The sequence below is a fragment of the Chiloscyllium plagiosum genome, unplaced genomic scaffold (assembly GCF_037043375.1).
Source record: "Chiloscyllium plagiosum isolate Xiang-an unplaced genomic scaffold, Cpla_swu_hap1 HiC_scaffold_29, whole genome shotgun sequence".
NCBI classification, from domain to species: domain Eukaryota; kingdom Metazoa; phylum Chordata; class Chondrichthyes; order Orectolobiformes; family Hemiscylliidae; genus Chiloscyllium; species Chiloscyllium plagiosum.
In genome coordinates this window covers 34,314,743-34,337,572 of record NW_028270167.1, presented here as the reverse complement: position 1 = coordinate 34,337,572, position 22,830 = coordinate 34,314,743, and the positions used below count along the sequence as shown (strand labels likewise).

Genomic DNA, 22,830 nt, shown 5'->3' with positions numbered 1-22,830 from the left:
GCAAAATTAAGCAATTTGGCTCCTGGAGTCTGCTTCACCATTTGATCATGGCTGGTATGTTTCTGAACACCATTCTCTTACTTTCACCATATAATCATTGAACCCCTTACCAATCAAGAACATTCTATCTCTGTCTTAAATACACTCAATGACTAGGCCTCCACAGCCCTCTGTGGCAATGAGTTCCTCAGATTAACCACCCTCTGGCTGAAGAAATTCCCCCTCATCTCAGTTCTAAAGGGTCACCCCTTTATACTGAGGCTGTGCCCTTAAGTCATAGTCTCTCCTACTCTTGGGAATATCTTCTCCACGTCCACTCTATCCAGGCCTCTCAGTAATCTGTAAGTTTCAATCAGATCACCCCTCATCCTTGTAAACTCCATTGAGTACAGAGTCAAAAAGCACATCTGGTGAGGCAGCGTCCGAGGAGCAGGAGAGTCAATGTTTCGAGCATGAGCTGATGAAGAGCTTATGCCCGAAACATCAACTCTCCTGCTCCTCGGATGCTGCCTCACCAGATGTGCTTTTCCAGCACCACTGGCTTTGACTCTGATCTGCAGAATCTGCAGTCCTCACTTTGTCCCTCCACTGAGTACAGACCATGAGTTCTCAACCACTCCTGGTTTGACAAGCCTTTCATTGCTGGGACCATTCTTGTAAACCTCCTCTTGGCTCCCTCCAATACAAGAACATCTTTCCTTAGATACAAAACTGCTCACAATATTACCAATATGGTCTGACCAGAGCATATAACTGCCTCAGCAGTACATCTCTGCTGTTGTATTCTAGCCCTCTTGAGATAAATGCTGACATTTCATTTGTCTTCCTTAACTGTCATCTGAATCTGCATGTTAACCTTAAGAGAATCATGAACAAGAACTCCCAAGTCTCTTTGTGTTTTAGATTTCCGAAGTCTTTTTCCATTGAGAAAATAGTCCGCCCCTGTATGCATCCTCCCAAACAGCATAGCCTCACATTTTCCCACATTGTATTTCATCTGTCACTTCCTGGCCCACTCTCCTAGTCTAGCTAGCAGAATGTCCCTTTTAATTAAAATAACAGCTGTTCTGGGAGACTAAAAGGCATGATGGGAAAACTGGCCAATTGAACATCATGCTGGGAATTAGATCAGGCCAGACGTGCAAGGCACTTAACTTAGAGTCATAGAGATGTACAGCATGGAAACAGACCCTTCGGTCCAACCCGTCCCTGCCGCCCAGATATCCCAACCCAATCTAGTCCCACCTGCCAGCATCTGGCTCATATCCCTCCAAACCCTTCCTATTCATATACACATCCAAATGCCTCTTAAATGTTGCAATTGCAATTGTACCAGCCTCCACCACATCCTCTGGCAGCTCATTCCATACGCGTACCACCCTCTGCGTGAAAATGTTGCCCTTTAGGTCTCTTTTACATCTTTCCCCTCTCACCCTAAACCTATGCCCTCTAGTTCTGGACTCCCCGGTCCCAGGGAAAAGACTTTGTCTATTTATCCTATCCATACCCCTCATAATTTTGTAAACCTTTATAAGGTCACCCCTCAGACTCTGACGCTCCAGGGAAAGCAGCCCCAGCCTGTTCAGCCTCTCTCTGTAGCTCAGATCCTCCAACCCTGGCAACATTCGTGTAAATCTTTTCTGAACCCTTTCAAGTTTCACAATCTTTCCGATAGGAAGGAGACCAGAATTGCACGCAATGTTCCAACAGTGGCCTGACCAATGTCCTGTACAGCTGCAACATGACCTCCTAACTTCTATACTCAATACTCTGACCAATAAAGGAAAGCATACCAAACACCTTCTTCACTATCCTATCTACCTGCGACTCCCACTTTCAAGGAGCTATGAACCTGCACTCCAAGGTCTCTTTGTTCAGCAACACTCCCTAGGACCTTACCATTAAGTGTATAAGTCCTGCTAAGATTTGCTTTCCCAAAATGCAGCACCTCGCATTTATCTGAATTAAACTCCATCTGCCACTTCTCAGCCCATTGGCCCATCTGGTCCAGATCCTGTTGTAATCTGAGGTAACCCTCTTCGCTGTCCACTACACCTCCAATTTTGGTGTCATCTGCAAACTTACTAACTGTACCACTTATGCTCGCATCCAAATCATTTATGTAAATGACGAAAAGTAGAGGACCCAGCACCGATCCTTGTGGCACTCCACTGGTCACAGGCCTCCAGTCTGAAAAACAACCCTCCACCACCACCCTCAGTCTTCTACCTTTGAGCCAGTTCTGTGTCCAAGTGGCTAGTTCTCCCTGTATTCCATGAGATCTGACCTTGCTAATCAGTCTCTTGATTGATGATTTTGAATAGGTGCTAAATGAGACAAGGGTACTGAGATCTCAAGGCAGGAAACTTGGCATCCATTCACCTTGATTGACTATTGAATAAATGCTGATGAGCCAATGCTGGTTAGGTTTTGGCTGGAGAAGTTTTAATCGGCCCAAGACAGCCCGGCATCTAGGATTGCTTCAATCTGTCGAGAAATTATATCAATACTGTCTTTTGTAACAAGAACTAGAGGGCATAGGTTTAGGGTGAGAGGGGAAAGATATAAAAGGGACCTAAGGGGCAACTTTTTCACACAGAGGGTGGTGTGTGTATGGAATAAGCTGCCAGAGGAAGGGGTGGAGGCTGGTACAATTACAACATTTAAAAGGAATCTGGATGGGTATATGAATAGGAAGGGTTTAGAGGGATATGGGCCAAGTGCTGCAAATGAGACTGGATCAGTTTAGGACAACTGATCATCTCTATGACTCTATGACCCTTTCTAGATTATGGTAATCACACAGGTTACATCAAACTGCTATTACTAAATTTTGCAAGCCTTTGCACTTGGGAATGAGCTGAATAAATATTTTTAAAAGGCTGTTGCAATAAAGTGGGGCCCCTACCTCACACTTGAAAGTGAACATCAGCAGCAAACTCAGAGGCAGGAAGGACAGCCTCAACTTCAGTTTGGTCAGCTGTAATCGGAACAATATAAAATTCTTTACCATCCTGTACTTCCAAAGCAGATTGAGTAACATTAGTCAGGAAATAAGAGGGAAAGGTGGGTTTCGTAGGATTGCTTGTATGTATCTTGTCTTTCACTGATAATAAACTACGCCTCATTATGAGTGTAAAACGAGTCCAACTAAGTAAGCAAGTAAATCAGACAGATATGAAAATGAACTTACACTAGCCTGCCCTAAGTCCTTTTGCAGTCTTCCTGCTTCCTCAGCACTATTTGCCCCTTCACCTATGTTGTCTCATCTGCAAAGTTAGCAGCAATTCTGTCCATATTTTAAAGAGTGCATAATGGCATAGAGTCATAATGTTAAACATCTACTTGGCTTGTGTAGATCAGGCCACTCTTTCCATTCTAGTGTAAGTTGTCAATTGTGACTCGTGCAATGCCAGGTTTTTATTTATAAGCTTCTGGATTAGTGGTGCTGGAAGAGCACAGCAGTTCAGGCAGCATCCAAGGAGCTTCGAAATCGATGTTTCGGGCAAAAGCTTTTGCCCGAAACGTCGATTTCGAAGCTCCTTGGATGCTGCCTGAACTGCTGTGCTCTTCCAGCACCACTAATCCAGAATCTGGTTTCCAGCATCTGCAGTCATTGTTTTTACCTTGTTTTATTTATAAGCTGGCCAATCAGGATTCATCACCCTTTTTTTGTGTCATAGGAGCAAGAGTCACGCATTGAGCTGCCAGAGAAATATTCAAATATTGAATGCGATTACCAATCAGCTACATCACTACCCACCAGCACAGCTAAGGGTCCCCCAGTTCTGAAAACCTGCTTCCAGCAAAAAGACCAGGTTTCATGACCTTCAGTTGACCCCCATGGGTTGTGGCAGCCTCTAGAGATGCATGTTAAATACGTGGTCAGGAAATTAATGCCTGATACATGCCATTTCTTTGCAGCTGTGAATCTGAATCTGAATATATCTTTCGCTTGTGTCAAACTCGATTGGGAAGGGGAACTTAGTTCTGGTGAGGTCGCCTTTTTGTGAGCATGCTGGCTATTCACATGTGAAAGGGCTTCCAGGTAGATGCTGGTCAGAACTCAAGCTCAAGCTGCTTTTAAAATGCCCAGAGATTGTTTGCAAACTGTCACCGTGCCCAATTACATATGCCAACCACTTTGCTTCACCCTTCTGTGGGGGACCACAACATTCCACATCAATCTTCATACAGAGATGGAAATTAATTCACTGGAAAGCATTTGAAAGATAAAATAAGATAATATAGTCATGGAGCAGATGCTTCCTGTTCTGAGGTAGTCAATACAATGGGTAACAACCTTAGGATAATAGATAGCACATTTACAACAGAGTTAAGGATTATCTACTTCTCCCAAACGGTTGTGAATCTATGGAATTCACAACCCCAATGTGCAGTGGATGCTGGGACAGTGAGTAAATTTAAGGAGGACTGAGATAGATTTTTAATTGGTAATGGGTTAAAGGGTTATGGTGGGAAAGAAGGAAAATGGGTTTGAGGAGCATATCGGCCATGATCGAATGGCGGAGCAGACTTGATGGGCTGAATGATCTAATTCTGCTAGGATGTCTTATGATCTTATGAATGAAAGTCACTATGTAGTACAGTGATAGTGTCCCTATTTTCTAAATGAACCACAACTCCCATTGCCTTTCTAAATCCTTCCGTACAATCATTTTGCTAGTCCATCAATGCAAAACTCAAAGCAAGAGATAAGAAAATAAATAAAATGTGTTATAATGATCAGGCAGAAGTGATTACATCCAGAGACACAGCCTGAGAGTATATATTTCTGGGCATTTGGAAGTAGTGTGGGAATTTAGTGCAAAGGGGAAGAGGTGCTGTTTGCTTGATTTCTGTTCGATTCACAATTCGTAAGGTCACTTTTACAGGATAAACTGAAGCCCAGGATCAGGGGTCAGCACAGAAGAGTGATAACACAGGAAAACCATCAGTTCATTGGTTGGTAATTGCTATTAATTTCACTATCTATTATAGGTCACTTCTAGACCGAAGGAAAATTAGAGAAAATATTTACAGGTCACAAACTAAAAAAGCCGTTAAGAAATTCTTAGAAAGTGAAATTAAGAACTGAGTAAATAAAATAGAGATGCAAGGCCAGGCAATGTGTTGTATCTGTTTGGTGTGGGAGCCGGACCCCATTGTGGTTCATTGTGACCACATCTGTAGCAAGGGAAGTGTTTCCTGGATGATGTGTTTCAGGAGGCAGTCACACCCCTTCTATCAACTACCTTAAATTCAGTCAGTGGTCAGGACAGGAGAGTGTGACTACCACTGAGGCAGGTAGAGGGATCCAGGAGCTAGTGCTGAAGGAGCCACAGCCCTCAAGCTAAAAGTCCAAGGACATATACCCTATTGAAGGAAGCAGAAATTCATCCCAAGGAAGAAAAAATATCTTAAGGGGAGGACGAGGCAACCGCAACTGACAAGAGAAGTCAGGGACAGCATAAAAGCAAAGGGAAACACATTAAATGTGGTGAAAATTAGTGGGAAGCCACAGGATTGTGAAACCTTTGAAAACAGCAGCTAGTAATATGAAAGAAGTATGCAAGAGTTTTTTTAAGATAGATAAAAGGTAGGAGAGAGGAAGCAGTGAACTTTGCTGGAAAATGGGGTTGGAGAAGTAGTCGGTGTTGGGACCACAACTCTTCACATTATTCCTTCACAAACTGGGCAAAGATTCACAACCTTTTGGAAGAAGTAGGTAATCCTTAACTCTGTCGTAAATGTGCTATCTATTATCCTAAGGTTGTGACACCTCGTATTGACTATCTCAGAACAGGAAGCATCTGCTCCATGACTATATTATCTTATTTTATCTTTCAAATGCTTTCCAGCAAATTAATTTCCATCTCTGTATGAAGATTGGTGTGGAATGTTGTGGTCCCCCACAGAAGGGTGAAGCAAAGTGGTTGGCATATGTAATTGGGCACGGTGACAGTTTGCAAACAATCTCTGGGCATTTTAAAAGCAGCTTGTGCTTGAGTTCTGACCAGCATCTACCTGGAAGCCCTTTCATATGTGAATAGCCAGCATGCTCACAAAAAGGCGACCTCACCAGAACTAAGTTCCCCTTCCCAATCGAGTTTGACGCAAGCGAAAGATATATTCAGATTCAGATTCACAGCTGCAAAGAAATGGCATGTATCAGGCATTAATTTCCTGACCACGTATTTAACATGCATCTCTAGAGGCTGCCACAACCCATGGGGGTCAACTGAAGGTCATGAAACCTGGTCTTTTTGCTGGAAGCAGGTTTTCAGAACTGGGGGACCCTTAGCTGTGCTGGTGGGTAGTGATGTAGCTGACTGGTAATTGCATTCAATATTTGAATATTTCTCTGGCAGCTCAATGCGTGACTCTTGCTCCTATGACACAAAAAAAGGGTGACGAATCCTGATTGGCCAGCTTATAAATAAAAACCTGGCATTGCACGAGTCACAATTGACAACTTACACTAGAATGGAAAGAGGGGCCTGATCTACACAAGCCAAGTAGATGTTTAACATTATGACTCTATGCCATTATGCACTCTTTAAAATTATGGACAGAATCTTCTGTTCCAGTGATAATGGTGAGCAAGGGGGTTAGTGTCGGGCTCCATTAGCTCGTCAGGTGTTTATGTGCTCGTTATTTCATTGCAAAGACGTGTGCTATGGAGCATGGCAAATCCTGGTGGGAAGAGCAGGATCCTGATTCTACCTCCTAACATTATCTTATAGGGTTAAAGGTCTTGCTGGCATGCCCAGGAATGTCACTCAGGCTCTTTGAGTGGATGCCTGTAGCTGACCATTCTGGTCCTATTCCCATTGTTGTGTGGTCAACCTCCCGCTCTCATTTCCCCAGACAGACTTTCTTCCTTCTCCATGATATGGAAGAGCTGGTGTTGGACTGGGGTGTACAAAGTTAAAAATCACATAACACCAGGTTATAGTTCAACAGGTTTAATTGGAAGTACTAGCTTTTGAAGCGCTGCTCCTTCATAAACCACCTGATGAAGGAGCAGCGCTCCGAAAACTAGTGCTTCCAAATAAATCCATTGGATTGTAACCTGGTGTTGTGTGATTTTTAACTTCTGTCTCCAAACAGACTTTACTCAAGGCCATTACCCTCAGCCTGTGCCCATTATACTCCAGCCTCTCTCCTTCTGTCAACCTCTACGCCCGGTGCAGTTTGAACCATTGTACAGACAAATGCTCCCATTTATAAATCAGCGTCTGCAGTTCGAGAGAAATCTCTTTACTCAGAAACTGGAAAAACCTGTTCCCATAAGGAGTGGCTGTGACAGAAGCTGCTATGGGAATAATCAGGGAAAGGGTATGTTAATGAGACCCGCTGTGATTTCCAGCATTTGTTGCTTTCAGTACAGATCGAGTCATAGAGATGTACAGCATGCAAACAGCCCCTTCGGTCCAACCCTTCCATGCTGACCAGATATCCCAACCCAATCTAGTCCCACCTGCCAGTGCCCAGCCCATATCCCTCCATATCCTTCCTAATCATATGCCCATCCAAATGCCTCTTAAATGTTGTAATTGTACCAGCCTCCACCACATCATCTGGCAACTCATTCCATACACATACCATCCTCTGCGTGAAAATGTTACCCCTTAGGTCTCTTTTATATCTTTCCCCTCTCACCCTAAACCTATGCCCTCTAGTTCTGGACTCCCCGATCCCAGGGAAAAGACTTTGTCTATTTATCCTATCCATGCCCCTCATAATTTTGTAAACCTTTATAAGATCACCCCTCAGCCTCCGACGCTCCAGGGAAAACAGCCCCAGCCAGTTCAGCCTCTCCCTGTAGCTGAGATCCTCCAACCCTGGCAACATCCTTGTAAATCTTTTCTGAACCCTTTCAAGTTTCACAACATTTTTCCGATAGGAAGGAGACCAGAATTGCACGCAATATTCCAACAGTGATGCCAGCATCTGCTGTAAATTTGCTCCTAAGATGTGCTAATGGAGGTAGAAACAGAAGGTGTTGAAGGAGGCTCATATGAAACATAACACTAGCATGTTGCAAATGGCATGTTTCTGTTTTGTAGCACTCATAATTTGTAGCCTCAGGCTCAGCATAATTTACATAGATGTGTCATGTCTCTCTTGGATTCTTCCTTGAATCTTCTTTGACCTCTTCTTGCAAACCTCGATACTTATCTCTTGTTTATACTCAAGGGACTTGTGTAGCTTTTCCTCATAATTCAACCCTTTTAGCACCTTATCATTCTGTCCTTCCTCTGATGAAGTTCCTGGACTCTTCTCCCTTGATCATCGACAGCACTTTTGGAGTGCTGATAACCACCTGATGAAGGAGCAGCGTTCCAAAAACTAGTGCTTCCAATTAAACCTGTTGGACTATAGCCGGGTGTTGTGTGATTTTTAACATTGTACACTCCAGTCTAACACCAGCATCTCCAAATCAGTAATATTATTCTTAGATTGTACTCTGACAGTTACGTCCTTGTGATTTCTCCGGGCCATTTGTTATTTGAATGTATAATCCTGCATGTTGGTTATATCTGTGCACTTGTTTTGAATTGAACACTCTCATAATGTGGGAAATATAGCAACTAATTTGTGCACAGCAAGCTCCAGCAGAGACCAATGGGATAATGAGTGAATCAGGTGTTGCTTGAGAGATAAGAATTGGCTGGAACACCAGGTGGAGCTGCCCTCCCCTTGCTCTAATTACTGCTGAATGGGAGGGAGGCCACATCTCCTGCAAAAGCAAAGGCTTCTCCAACATTGATATTGTCGGACTGTGGGGTGGTGCTATAAGACCATAAGATAGGAGCAGCAATTAGGCCATTTGGCCCATCGAGTCTGCCTCGCCACTCAATCATGGCTGATAGGTTTTCCAACCCCATTTTCCTGCTTTCTCCCCATAACCACAGAATCCCTACAGTATGGTAACAGGTCCTTCGGCCCAACAAGTCCACAACAACCCTCTAAAGAGTAACCCATTTCCCTACCCTATATTTACCCCTGATTAACATACCTAATCTATATATCCCTGAACACTATGGGAATTTAGCATGGCTAATTGACCTGACCCGCACATCTTTGGATTGTGGGAGGAAACTGGAGCATCCCAAGGAAACCCACGCAGACACAGGGCGAATGTGCAGACTCCACATAGATAGTTGCCAAAGGCTGGATTCGAATCCATCTCCCTGGTGCTGTGAGACAGCAGTGCTAATCACTGAGCCCCCATGCCACCCCCTTTGATCCCCTTGCCAATTAAGAACCTATCTCTCTCAGTCTTAAATACACTCCATGACCTGGTCTCCACAGCCTTTTGTGGTAATGAATTCCATCGATTCCCTACTCACTGGCTGAAGAGGTTTCTCCTTATCTCCATTCTAAAGGATCTTCCCTTTACTCTAAGGCTGTACCTACGGGTCCTCATCTCTTCTGCCAATGGAAAAATCTTTCCAATGTCCACTCTGTCCAGGCCATTCAGTATTCTGAGAGTTTCAGTCATATCCTCCCTCATCCTTCTAACCTCCATCACGTATAGACCCAGAGTCCTCAAATATTCCTCATATGTTATGTCTTTCAATCCTGGGATCATTCTCATGAACATTCTCTGGACGTGCATCAGGGCCAGTACACCCGTCCTGAGGTATGGAGTCCAAATATACTCACAATACTCCAAACATGGTCTGATCAGCGTGTTATAAAGCCTCAGACACACATTCCTGCTTTTGTATTCTTGTCCTCTCCAGATGAATGACAACATTATATTTGCCTTCCTAACTACTGAGTCAACCTGCAAGTTTACCTTAACAGAAACCTGGACGAGGATTGCCAATTCCATTTGTACTTCTGATTTCTGAATTTTCTCCCCATTTAGAAAATAGTCCATGCCTCTATACTTTCTGTCAAAGTGCATGACCTCGCACTTTCCCACATTGTACTCCATCTGCCACTTTTTGCCCACTCTCCTAAACTGTCTAAATATGTCTGCAGCTTCCCCACCTCCTCAATATTACCTGCCCCTTTACCTATCTTTGTATCATCTGCAAACTTAGCCAGAATGCCCTCAGTTCCTTCATCCAAACCATTAATGTATAAAGTGAAATGTTGTGGTCCCAACACTGACATCACTTGTCAGCTGCCATCCTGAGAAGGACCCTTTTGTCCCCACTCTCTGCTTTCTGCCAGGCAACCAAGCTTCTTTCCATGCCAGTACCTTACCTCTAACCCCAATGCGCCCTAATCTTACTCTACAGTAAGCATCCTGTACAGCACTTAAAGGCCTTTTGGAAGTCCAGAAAGATAACATCTATTGGCTCTCCTTGGTCTGACCAGCTCCTTCCCTCTTCCAAGGAAATTTAACAAATTTGTCAGGCATAACCTCCCCTCGATGAAACCATGATGACATTACCCTATTTTACCATACACTCCCACATATTCAGAAATCTCATTCTTTACAATGGACTCCAACATCTTACCAGCAACTGAGATCAGGCAGACTGGCCTGTAAGTTCCCATCTTTTGCCTCATCCCCTTCTTAAACAGGGGGGTTACATTAGTGATTTTCCAGTCCTTTGGGACCCTTCTTGATTTCAGTGATACCTGAAAGACCACTATTAAGCCTCCACTACCTCTTCAGCTATCTCCTTCAGAACTCTGGGGTGTGGCCCATCTGATCCAGACGATTTATCCACTTTCAGGCCATTCAGGTTTTCTAGCACTTTCTTGTTGGTGATTGCCGCCATACTCATCTCTATACACACACACAGACACACACACACACCACACATACACAGACACACACACACAGACACAGACAGATACACACACATACACAGAGACACACACACACACACACACACACACACACAGACACAGACACACACACACCACACATATACACACACACACACACACACACACACTCTTTAACTTTTGGGATATTACTTGTGCCTTCTACTGTGAAGACTGACACAAAGTACTTACTCAGCTCCTCAGCCATTTCTTTGTTCCCCACTACTACTTCTCCAGTGTCATTTTCCAGAGGCCCAATGTCCACTTTTGCCTCCCTTCTGCCCTTTATATATCTAAAGAAACTCTTGCAATCTCTTCTAATATTACTGGCTAGCTTCCCTTCATATTTAATCTTCTCCTTATTTCTTTCTTCATTGTCCTCTGTTGGTCCTTGTAGGCTTCCCAATCCTCTGGCTTCTTACTGCCCTTCACCACACTATATGCTTCCTCTTTTGCTTTTGCTGTAGTCACTTTGCCAATGTAGATTATTCACTCAGCTCTGAAGCAGGTGTTGAACCCAAAACCTTCTCGCCCAATTCTGCAAATAGGACTACAGTCAATAGCACCCTCAACCTCCCGCGAATGGGCAGATAGATCTGATCAATCAATTAAACCTGGGGCGTTCAAGTCTTATAGAAGTATGCAAATGATGTGAACTTTGTACAGTACATAAATAAACTGAAAATCAAACTCCCCCACTTGTTTAACAGCATCAGCCACCCAAACCAGACTGGCATGATGAGGTGTTAACAATACCAAGTTGATATCCTTCCACCTGCTCTTTATCCCCGCCTCAGAAAACCCCAGAAATGAGAACTAACTTCATTCTCAGCTTCAATTCTTAGGCAAACATCATTTTACACATATTGAGCAATTAAATGTAGAACAGCAGTTTTTGTTATTGTTCTTGTTCCAAACAATAAAAGATGCAAAAGTTAATAACCTTATCCAAGTTTTGTTTTTTATGCACTGTACATTTAAGATTGAAGTGTAAATGCTATGGAAGCCAAAAGATATCTTTGAACACAAAATGGAAGCAGCTTCATTCACAAATACCACTGGCAGGGCGGGGCTAGTAACTAGATGGGACAATGAGAATAGTTAGACATAATGGGTTGTTATGAACTACATGAGATAGCTGTCTGAAAAGGGCAATGGAAATAGGTTCCACATCAACCCTCTAAACGAATTGAATAAACATTTGAAAGGGAAAATATTGCAGTGCTCTGAGGAAAGAGCAGGCAAATGAGTCTAAAATAAAAACAAAGAACTGAGTATGGTGGAAATCTGAAACTCAAACAGAAAGGGCTGGAGAAGGGAATGGCCTAGTATTGTTGCTGGACTGTTAATCCAGAGACCCATGTCATATTCAAGATACCTGTGTTCAAATCCTGCCAAGGCAGGTGGTGGTCTTTGAATTCAATAAATGTCTGGAATTTAATGTCTAATGGTGACATGAAACCATTGTCGATTGTCAGGAAAAACCCACCTGATTCACTAATGTCCTTTAGGGAAGGAAACTGCCGTCCTTACCTGATCTGGCCTACATGTGACTCCAGACCCACAGCAATGTGGTTAACTCTTTACTGCCCTCTGAGCAATTAGGATTGGTCAATAAATGCTGGGTGAGCCAGTGATGCCCTTACTCCATGATTGAATTTTAAAAATCTCAGCCGGTCTGGTAAGTGTGTACAGAGGGAAGCAGAGTTAACATTCTGTATCCTGTGACTGGTGATATGGTTCTGATGAAGGATCACTGGACTCTCTCTACAGATGCTGGTGGACTTGCTGAGTTTCTGTTTGCAAGGAAGTGAGACTAATTGTGCAGCTGTCAGAGCATATCATTCTGGGATTATCTCAAGCTCTCCTTTATATTTTTTTTCAGCAAGTGTATCCAAAACCTAACAATTGGCATACAGAGATGAAGGGAGAAAATGTGAGGGAATCTTCTGTAAGACAGAAACATTATGATCACCATTGCATTTCTCTGAATTTATCAATGCTGCCTCACAGTAAATTATTCTGCCATAGTTATGCACAAACTCTGAACTAGCTGAGATTTCCAGAGAATCTTCAAGTCTGACAATTTGAAAATGGACCTAAGAAAAACTGTGGGTGGCACGGTGGCACAGTGGTTAGCACTGCTGTCTCACAGCGCCAGAGACCCGGGTTCAATTCCCACCTCAGGCGACTGACTGTGTGGAGTTTGCACGTTCTCCCCATGTCTGCGTGGGTTTCCTCCAGGTGCTCCGGTTTCCTCCCACAGTCCAAAGATGTGCAGGTCAGGTGAATTGACCATGGTAAATTGCCCGTAAGGTAAGGGGTAAATGTAGGGGTATGGGTGGGTTGCGCTTCGGCGGGGCGGTGTGGACTTGTTGGGCCGAAGGGCCTGTTTCCACACTGTAAGTAATCTAATCTAATCCCTACAGTAGGGAAGCCGGCCATTAAGTCCACTCCAGCCCTCTGGAGAGCTTTCCACCCAGATCCACCCCCATTACTCGGCATTTCCCGTGGCTGATCACCTAGCTTGCACATTGCTGGGCACTGAAGGGCAATTTAGCATTGCAAACACACCTAACCTGCACATCTATTGAGTGTGTGAGGAAACCAGAGCATCTGGAGGAAACCCACACAGATACAGGAAGAATGTGCAAGCTCCACACAGACGGTGGTCCCTGGTGTTGTGAAACAGCAGTGCTAACCACTGAGCCACTAAAAGCCCTTTAACGTGTTTAGATTTTTGTGACTGGTTGAGATTACATTTTGTTCTAAATATACGGAAAACGTTGGGAATGTTGCATTTCCTGCTATTCTCCAGGAAAATAAAGAAGTGCTGGTGCTAGGTAGGGATATTAATTCCCACGATTTAAGGGCTTCTAATTATCATTGGATAAATATATGGATGAAAATGGAATAGTGTAGGTTAGATGAGCTTCAGATTGGTTCCACAGGGCAGCACAACATCGAGGGCCGAAGGGCCTGTACTGCATTGTAATGTTCTATGTTCCATGATTAAAGAGGAATACCATCAATCCTGGAGACTGGCAAATATTCCATCAAACATCTGATTTGAGCTTTTTAAACACAGCCAATCTCTCCTCTCGCAGTCTCTGTGTTAATGCAGCTCGTGTGGTTCATCATCTGCACAACTATGTACTTCTTCACAAAGGGTTGTGAGTCTGTGGAATTCCCTGCCCAGTGAAGCAGATGAGGCTACCTCAGTGAATGTTTTTAAAGCAAACATCAATAGATTTCTGAACAGTAAAGGACTGAAAGATTATGGGTGAGTGGGCGGGTAAGTGGATCTGAGTCCACAAAAAAAAAATCAGCCATGATCTTATTGAATGGCAGAGTGGGCTCGATGGGCCAGATAGCTGACTCTGTTTCTATTTCTTATGTTCTTCTGTCCTTATGATGATGGGGAAATGCAAGGTAGTAATGGGCTTTCTCTCTTTCGAAATTGTTACCCATTCTGTTGTAAGCTCATACTCATTGCTTCAGTCATGAGGGTGATGTATTCAGCTGAACGCTGGAATGGTCAGTGCAATGGCCCACTGCTTTGCTGATGTAGGGATGGTCATTATTAAAAATGACTGGACTAAGAATCCACTCCAAGATATCCAGAGGCAACATCCTTGGGCTGTTGTGACTATCGAGCATAAGTTGTTCATTGAAAGGTTGACTCTCCTGCTCCTCGGATGCTGCCTGGCCTGCTGTGCTTTTCCAGCGCCACACATTTTGACTCTGATCTCCAGCATCTGCAGTCCTCACTTTCTCCCGTTGTGACAATTGCCCGAAAAGTAGCACCATTTTCCTTCACAACTTGTTGATATATCATTGAACTGAAGATTTCTCTTTGAGCCAATTTCTCACAAGGGCTCTGTACTGAGCCAAAGGTTTTTGAGAGATGAGGTAGTAGCTACATTAACTTTTTCTGGCAGCATTCAACTCATGGTATGGTGGTGGGGGTGATGGTGGGAGTGTGTGTGCAGGGTTGACCTATATATAGGGATAGACTGAATAAACGTGGGCTATTTTCTCTGCACTGTCGCAGGCTGAGGGGTGACCTTATAGGAGATTTATAAAATTATGAGGGGCATGGATAGGATAAATGGACAAAGTCTTTTCCTTGAGAAAGGGCTTCCTGATGAATGGCTTTTGCCCGAAACATCGATTTTCCTGCTCCTTGAATGCTGCCTGAACTGCTGTGCTTTTCCAGCGCTACTCTAAAGTCTTTTCCCTGGGTTGGGGAAATCCAAAACTAGAGGTCATAGGTTTAGGGTGAGAGGGGAAAGATTTAAAAGGGACCTAAGGGGCAACCTTTTCACACAGGGGGTGGAGGCTGGGACAATTACAACATTTAAATGGCATCTGGATGGGTACATGAATAGGAAGGAAGGGTTTAGAGGAATATGGGCCAAATGCTGGCAAAAGAGGCTACATTAATTTAGGATATCTGGTTGGCATAGACAAGTTGGACCGAAGGGTCTGTTTCCATGCTGTACAACTCTATGACTCTATGCACTATAGCTGATCAAACCAGCAATGGGGCTTGGATCAGAAAGTAAGAACCACCTGATGGTGTGACTAATGACTCAATCAATTTGGTGCATTGGCTTTTGTTTTAAACTGAAATAGTCACTTACTAACAATATCGAATGTTCTGGAAAATCTTCTCTGACGTATAATATACTCAGTTTTTGTTTGATTCTGGACAATCAGGGAATCTAAGTAGACAACTTGAAAATCTTAATGTTTTGTTAGTTATTCAAAATCTTGATTCCCCGCCTCAGCTACTCAGCTGCTGAAAACATCATCAATGACTTAGTTCCCTCCTCTCTGCCTGTTTGCCTATTCGGACACACACCAATTTGGTTTCGCATATCTCTGATGTAAACAAGTTTTAATTTATTGCATCTCATCAATTATTTTCATGTTACCGGGATACAATGTACATGATTGAGGGAGCTATTAGGAGGGTTTAGGCTGGACACCTTCACGATCCTTATTCTTCCACCCAGTCTTTAAGACATCACATTAAGGCACTCAATGAGCATTCATCAGGTAGTTGAATGAAGGAGCAGCGCTTCGAAAGCTAGTGCTTCCAATTAAACCTGTTGGACTATAACCTGGTGTTGTGTGATTTTTAACTTTGTACACCCCAGTCCAACACTGGTATCTCCAAATAATGAGTATTAACCCTTTTAGACCATTTACATCAACCCGTGTGCTCACTAAACACCATTGGCTTCTGGTTAAACAATTGAGAGAAAGTGAGGGCTGCAGATGCTGGAGATCAGAGCTGAAAATGTGTCCTAACCTGCAATCATCTTCCTGACCTCTCCGCCCCCATCCCACTCCGGCCTATCACCCTCACCTTGACCTCCCTCCACCTATCGCATTTCCAAAGCCCCTCCCCCAAGTTCCTCCTCCCTACCTTTTATCTTAGCCTGCTGGACACACTTTCCTCATTTCTGAAGAAGGGCTTATGCTCGAAACGTCGATTCTCCTGCTCCTTGGATGCTGCCTGACCTGCTGCGCTTTTGTGGTTAAACAATGCCTTGAAGTTTGAAATCCCCATCCTTGCTTTCAAATCTCTCTATGGACCCACCCCCTCTATCTCTGTAATCTCCTTCAGCCCTAAAACCCTTTAAAAAATTCCAGCCTCTTCTGCAACCACCAGTTTGATTGACCCACTATTAGTAGCAAGGCATTCAGTTGCTTAGACACTAGGCTTTGCAACTCCCACCCTATACTCACCTTTCCCTAATTCTTTAAGATGCTCTTTCAAATCCACATCTTTTGAGGAAGCCTTTGTTCAGCTGCCCTTTCCACATATTTTCTGATGTTGTTCAGTGCCATGATTTCCCAATAGGTCTGTGCTTTGGGAAGCATTAAAAGCACCATATAAATACATGTTATAACTGGAACTGACAACCGGAAGCGGCACAAATCACTACAAATGCCGGAGGAAACATCACAGAAGCGCTTCACAGGAGGGTCCCAAGCACTGAGGATGTCACCTAGACAGGGGACAAAACGTCTGCAACACAAATTCCCAGCTCGGCGAACAGAACCACAACAACGAGCATCCGAGCTACAAATCTTCTCCCAAACTTTGAACACGTTATAAAAATGTCAGGAACAAAATTGGATCTTCAAGGTAGGCAGCAAAGATCGTGCTGCTTGCTCATTCACGTAATAGCAATGTGTAGCCTAGTATTAACTGTACGGATGTTGGCAAGGGGTTGAATGTTGTAGAAAAGTAGCACCACTCAATGCTGACCTGAACTACTTAGGACAAGCCTGAAAGGAACACTACATTTGGGATGCAGGGGTTTTGGAGTCAGCATTGAACAGGAGGAAGCATTGTTAATGGAGCACAAGGGCAGAGATTGTGTTGACAGAACCGTACATAACACAGTTCAAACTTGACAAAGTTATTTAATCCTTTTGTTGCGTTCTTCGTGATCAATCCCAAGTTGACAGTGGAGTAGGCATTGTCCAGGCTCCTGCTGCCCAGTGCTCGTCCACTCTGTCTGCAGTTCTTTTCTTTTTTTACTTTTTTAATCTCATCTTTTCTTTCCTTTTGTCTTGTTTATCTTTGGGAGAAGGCAGTAGGAATTTGGCTTCACCGGGGTTTGGAGCCTGGTGAGGTGGCTGGTGAGCTTGGAGCATGGCCGTGGCATTGAGGAGGCAGCTTGCGGGAGGCGAGCACGAGGAGTCGGTACCAGTGGAGGTGACGTTGGCGAGGTGGAGGAGGGGTGGCTGCTGCAGCAGTGATAGCAGTTTCCTGTAGCCATTGCGACCAGTGGTGGTCTGTCTCGGTGTCGTTGGTGGCAAAGCCTGGGATTCCATCGCACGGGTCGGCCTGGGATTCCATTGGGCGGTTTTTGTGACTTCTTCCTTCCTGGGATCAGCAATGGGATTGGTGTGTACGGTGGCTTCTGCAAAGTCTTGTAGCCTGGGATTTCAGTGGCCTGGTGTGGGAGCCTTGCAGTGGTACTGTGTTCTCCTGAACCCAGGAGCAGTCAATATTTTTTCTCTATTTAGTAATTTATTCCTAAAATCCGCAATGCCGGATTTTTTTTTACTTCTCGGTTTTTCTAAGAACCGAAACAGATGATGCTGTACATAGGAACCCTGTACCTCAGAGGTTCCTGTAAGTGGTGACTTGTAAAATTTTCACTGTACTCATTTGAGTACACGTGACAATAAATTCTAATTCTAACTAAGATGGACTGTGTTTTAATTTTGTTTACATTTTGTTCTCATCTATGTCTTCTGTTATTAATACAGGTGCCATGGTATGGCAACACGATGGCTCAGTGGTTAGCACCGCTGCCTTACAGCACCAGGGTCCCAGGTTCAATCCCAGCCTTGGGTGACTGTCTGCATGGAGTTTGCATGTTCTCCCTGTGTCTGGGTGCTCTGGTTTCCTCCCACAGTCCAAAGATGTGCAGGTCAGGTGAATTGGCCCGTGCTAACTTGCCCATAGTGTTAGGTGCATTAGTCAGAGGGAAATGGGTCTGGGTGGGTTACTCTTTTGAGGGTCGGTGTGGACTGGTTGGGCTGAAGGGTCTGTTTCCACACAGTAGGTAATCTAATCTAACCTTAAAAACTTAAATACTTCTCACTTTTTTTTGTAAAAATACAAGAAACGGTTCCTTTCAATGTCTGAGCTGTAGACATTTGAAGAAATAAACACAATCTCTCTCATTCTTTTCACAGACAGAAGCATAAAATCCATTGCCCTTTAGACCCTGTCTCTACAAATTAATACACAAATCTCAAAATCTTTATGGCTTACTTCTCACATACTCTATCCTGGATACTTGATAATGATCGCTTACGTGTTGTTGTGAACAATACCTTCAGAAATGAGAGAGTTCCCTCAAATCACAAGGTGCTAGCTGGATTATTGCAGTTTGTGCTCAGCTCCTGTCTTTCTCAGAACTGATTACTAGAACAATTACAGCTGGAAATCACCTTCCTGACACCAAATCATTCAGGATTAGAGTGGTGCTGGAAAAACACAGCAGATCAGGCAACATGCAAGGAGCAGGAAAATCAATGTTTCGGGCAAAAGCCCTTCATCAGGAATCTTGGTGAAGTGTTGATTTTCCTGCTCATCGGATGCTGCCTGACCTGCTGCGCTTTTCCAGCACCACTCTCATCTTGACTCTAATCTCCAGCATCTGCAGTACCCACCTTTTTCCTACCAAATCATTCAGCTTCTAAATTTCTGATCTTTTGAACACGTGAACGTTTTTGTGAAATATTTTGGCAGACCGCCACTCTGATGTTCTACTCATTGCAACTGAAATGTTGTGGTCAAACACAACCAGAGATACACACACCAGCAAGGATCGATCATAGATTTCTGATAAGAAGAAGCATCACTTATTTGCATTCTACAGCTTTCAGTGAATAAACAATCTTTAATTTTTTCAGTTAAGAGTCCAAAGCCACAAGCCACTTAGAGTAAAATGCCAACACAGATCTTGATCAACATAATCAACCAAATTCTAACCCTTTTATGTATACATTTGTATATATATATATACTATATATATTTTTATGAGTATACCTGAAATAAAACTTGTCAGCAGAGAACCTTCTCACTCAACTCGCATCCACAACTGATGGCTTGGAGACTGTGATAATACAGGAAACATCAAGTATATAACCTTTGCTGGTTTATTGAGTGCTGGTGTATGAGGTGCCATTTAAAAGAAACCTTGCTGTATAAAAGGACCTGGGCCAAAGAGGTACCACCCTTCATTCTGAGAAATGAAAAGTATTGAGTTGAGGCTATTCTGATGCCACAGAGCCGATGTGATGCCAGGATCCAAAACTCGGGCAATGTTAGTTCATGGAGTCCTGCCCAAGGAAAGAAGTGAGAAGATGCCCCTGTGTCGTGTTATTTAAAGGGCCATAACAGTTGGGTGGTTAAATGTTGAGACATTTTTCTTCCACAAACTGAAGGGAATGTTTTTGTTTTAGAGGCATTGTGTTGGGGTCCTACATTTGCCTGAGCGTTGCTAAGCCTCCCAGGGATAACAGAGGAGTAAGTAGACGGTGTACATAAAGGGAAATGGATCAAAGGCTGTGAAAGGACATGCTCACCCTCATGCTCACTGACCAGTTGAAACTTGAACACTCTTTGCTAGTGACAGGAAACTGCCTGTTAGATCTGAAGGATCTATCAGCTCCATGTACACACCCATTTGATATTCTCCTATATCACCAGCCCCGTCAAAGTCCACATCCTCTGCAGCAGTCTGCGCCTGACTCCTTGCCCTGTGCTAAATTAGCTGACCAACCAAACCGCACAAATAGGATGCTCCGGTTTCCTCCCACAGTCCAAAAGTGTGCAGGTTAGGGTGGATTGGCCATGCTAAATTGCCTATAGTGTCCAGGGAATGTGCAGGCTAGGTGGGTTAGCCATAGGAAATATCAAGTAGGGGAATGGGTCTAGGTGGGATGCTCTTCAGAGGGACGGTGTGGACCAGTTGAGGTGAATGGCCTGTTTCCACATTGTCGAGATTTTATATGTACTCTGCTGTACTGTTCTATGTTCTATTGATTCTTGGGTAGGCATGTGGAAGTTAGTACAATGAAGGGTATGTAGGTTAGTCTGATCTTAGAGAAGGATTATAAGGCTGGCACAACATTGAGGGTTGAGTGGCTTGTACTGTGCTGTAGTGTGTTCTATGTTCTGCGTGACTTAATCTTGTTGCTAGCTACCCATGGACTCATATCAGTAGCTGTTACTGTCATTTGGGCCGAAACTATCCAGCTGGTACAGAATGAACTGAAATACATCCCTCCAATTACCTCATAGCACCTTGAAGAAGTTGAACAAAGTGAGCTGAGTATTCCTGCTGATGGGTGGGATGACACAGCTGAATCATTCTGAGAAGAGAGAGATAAAGTATTTGTAACACTCAAGAATCAAACACATGAGTAACAAGAAGAAAAAAAAAATCACCAGTGATAACAAAAGGAGATTTCACATGAGATAAACATGATTTAAGGGTTTGAGTTATTCAATATCACAGATTGACAAACGGTGTGGGTCTCAACCCTTGAAAAACCCTTTCTCACATTTGTATAAAAAAACCTAGCTAAAGAGCTAAGGCCTACAAGGTTGGGTCAAAGGAAGTAGGAGAGCATTTGAGTTAATTTAAAAAGTAACAATTAGAGGATGTCTAACTTTGCTTTAAAATACAGTCAGGTCTGATATAATGCAATAGTTTCATTCTTGGGTGATCTGGCCATGATAAGGAAATCGCACAATAGCCATACCATTTAACTTGGCAACATATTTAGCAGAACACTGTGGGCTGAAGGGCCCGTTCCTGTGTTGTACTGTTCTATGTTTTATGTTCTATGTTCTCTAAGTTTAACCTTTAAAGCCCTTCAACATTTTGAAGACTTCTAGTGGACACCTCTCAAGCACCTCTCAAGGAAAGAACTCAAGTCCGTTTAATCTTTCTCGATAAGTACAATTCTCCACTGCTGATCTCACTTGTAAATCTGTTTACACGTTCTTCATGTAGTTTTGGTCACTATAACACAATCTTTAGTCTGCTCTGTAAATATTTAGCTCAACCTCATTGCTTGTCACTTATATTCTCACAGAAACTGGGTGCTAAGGTGGTCAAGCCTTAAAAAAGCAATGTTTCTAATTTTAATGATTTGTCAATCTCTACGCCTACATCACAGCTTTTCTATCCATTTTAGTCTTTTATTTTTCCAAGGTCATCTTGTTCTTTCTGTAAAGAAAGTACTAAATTGGAATCAATTTGCTATTTACATGTTCATTCTGCAGGTAGATCAATGTCTTCTATTCTAATCATGTTAACTATGGCAGTGTTTTGTTGTATTTCATGTAGTGAGTTAGAGTACTTTTTTATCTATGTGCTTTGGTTTGGAGCTATGGGAGTGATAGGAAGGACTCCCATTTTCAATGCTCCATTACACTATGTGGTCATGACTAGTTTTATTCTTGACCATTGGCAAGTGTTGAAGGATTTACAGGTTGATATTCATCCCATTTGCCGGTGTTATGAATACACCTTCCTTCTCTCATCAAGTCCTGCACTAGCACTTGAACCAGAGCTTCTGATTTAGAGGATACCAACTGCACTACAAGGCTTCCTTATTGTCCATTGCATTTCCACTAATTTTGGTATTCTGACCTCAGCAACAAATTGCTTCAAAAACATAATTTTGCAGTCTGCATCTGCACTGGGCAAAAGGATTGAAGCAGATTTCTCTCTTGGTTTGCATCCAATCAATCTTCCTTCCCTCTGTTCTTCCAGTCATAGGCAAAGTTATCGCTTGTTTGGAATGGATGGGTAGATGGGAAGGACTTCCAGAAAGCACTATTTGAGTTCAAATGCAATTAGTCTTCTGAAGACTGCTTTCTGAGATGGATTTGGAGATGCCGGTGTTGGACTGGGGTGTACAAAGTTGAAAATCACACAACACCAGGTCATAGTCCAACAGGTTTATTTGGAAGCACTAGCTTTCGGAGCGCTACTCCTTCATCAGGTGGTTGTCAGGAGCAGCATTCCGAAAGCTAGTGTTCCCAAATAAACCTGTTGGACTGCATCCTGAGATGGAGGTGTTTTCCAAGAAGACCCATTGTACAAGATCACAGGTACAATAGTCTGTTCCCTTTCTCTCTACATAACCATGGGAAACTAGTCTTATTACATTCTGCACATGTCTCATCATTCCACATTCACCAGCCTGGCTTGTCTCTAAATCTGCTGTAGTCACATCGTATTGCACATCCTCTAACTTTAGCCTATTGTGGAATGAAAGCTTTAGTTAAAATATAACGCCTCAGCAGATTAGTGACAAGATATTGATCTGATATGGAGTCAAAGTGAACAATGGTGGTTGTCTGAATTCACAACACCGTGGGCGGCACGGTGGCACAGTGGTTAGCACTGCTGCCTCACAGCGCCAGAGACCTGGGTTCAATTCCCGCCTCAGGCAAACTGTGTGGAGTTT

General features: G+C 43.4%; 1 protein-coding gene across 3 annotated transcripts in view; it reads right to left on the bottom strand.

The window, feature by feature from the left end:
• Window positions 1-22,830, bottom strand: part of LOC148142282 (uncharacterized) — a 145,856-nt gene that overhangs the window by 16,430 nt on the left and 106,596 nt on the right. For all 3 annotated transcript variants that reach the window (XM_087976480.1, XM_087976479.1, XM_087976482.1), the window contains one exon: window positions 20,641-20,718. In XM_087976480.1, the coding sequence (XP_087832606.1) occupies window positions 20,641-20,718 (78 nt within the window). The remainder of the gene's footprint in view (window positions 1-20,640; window positions 20,719-22,830) is intronic.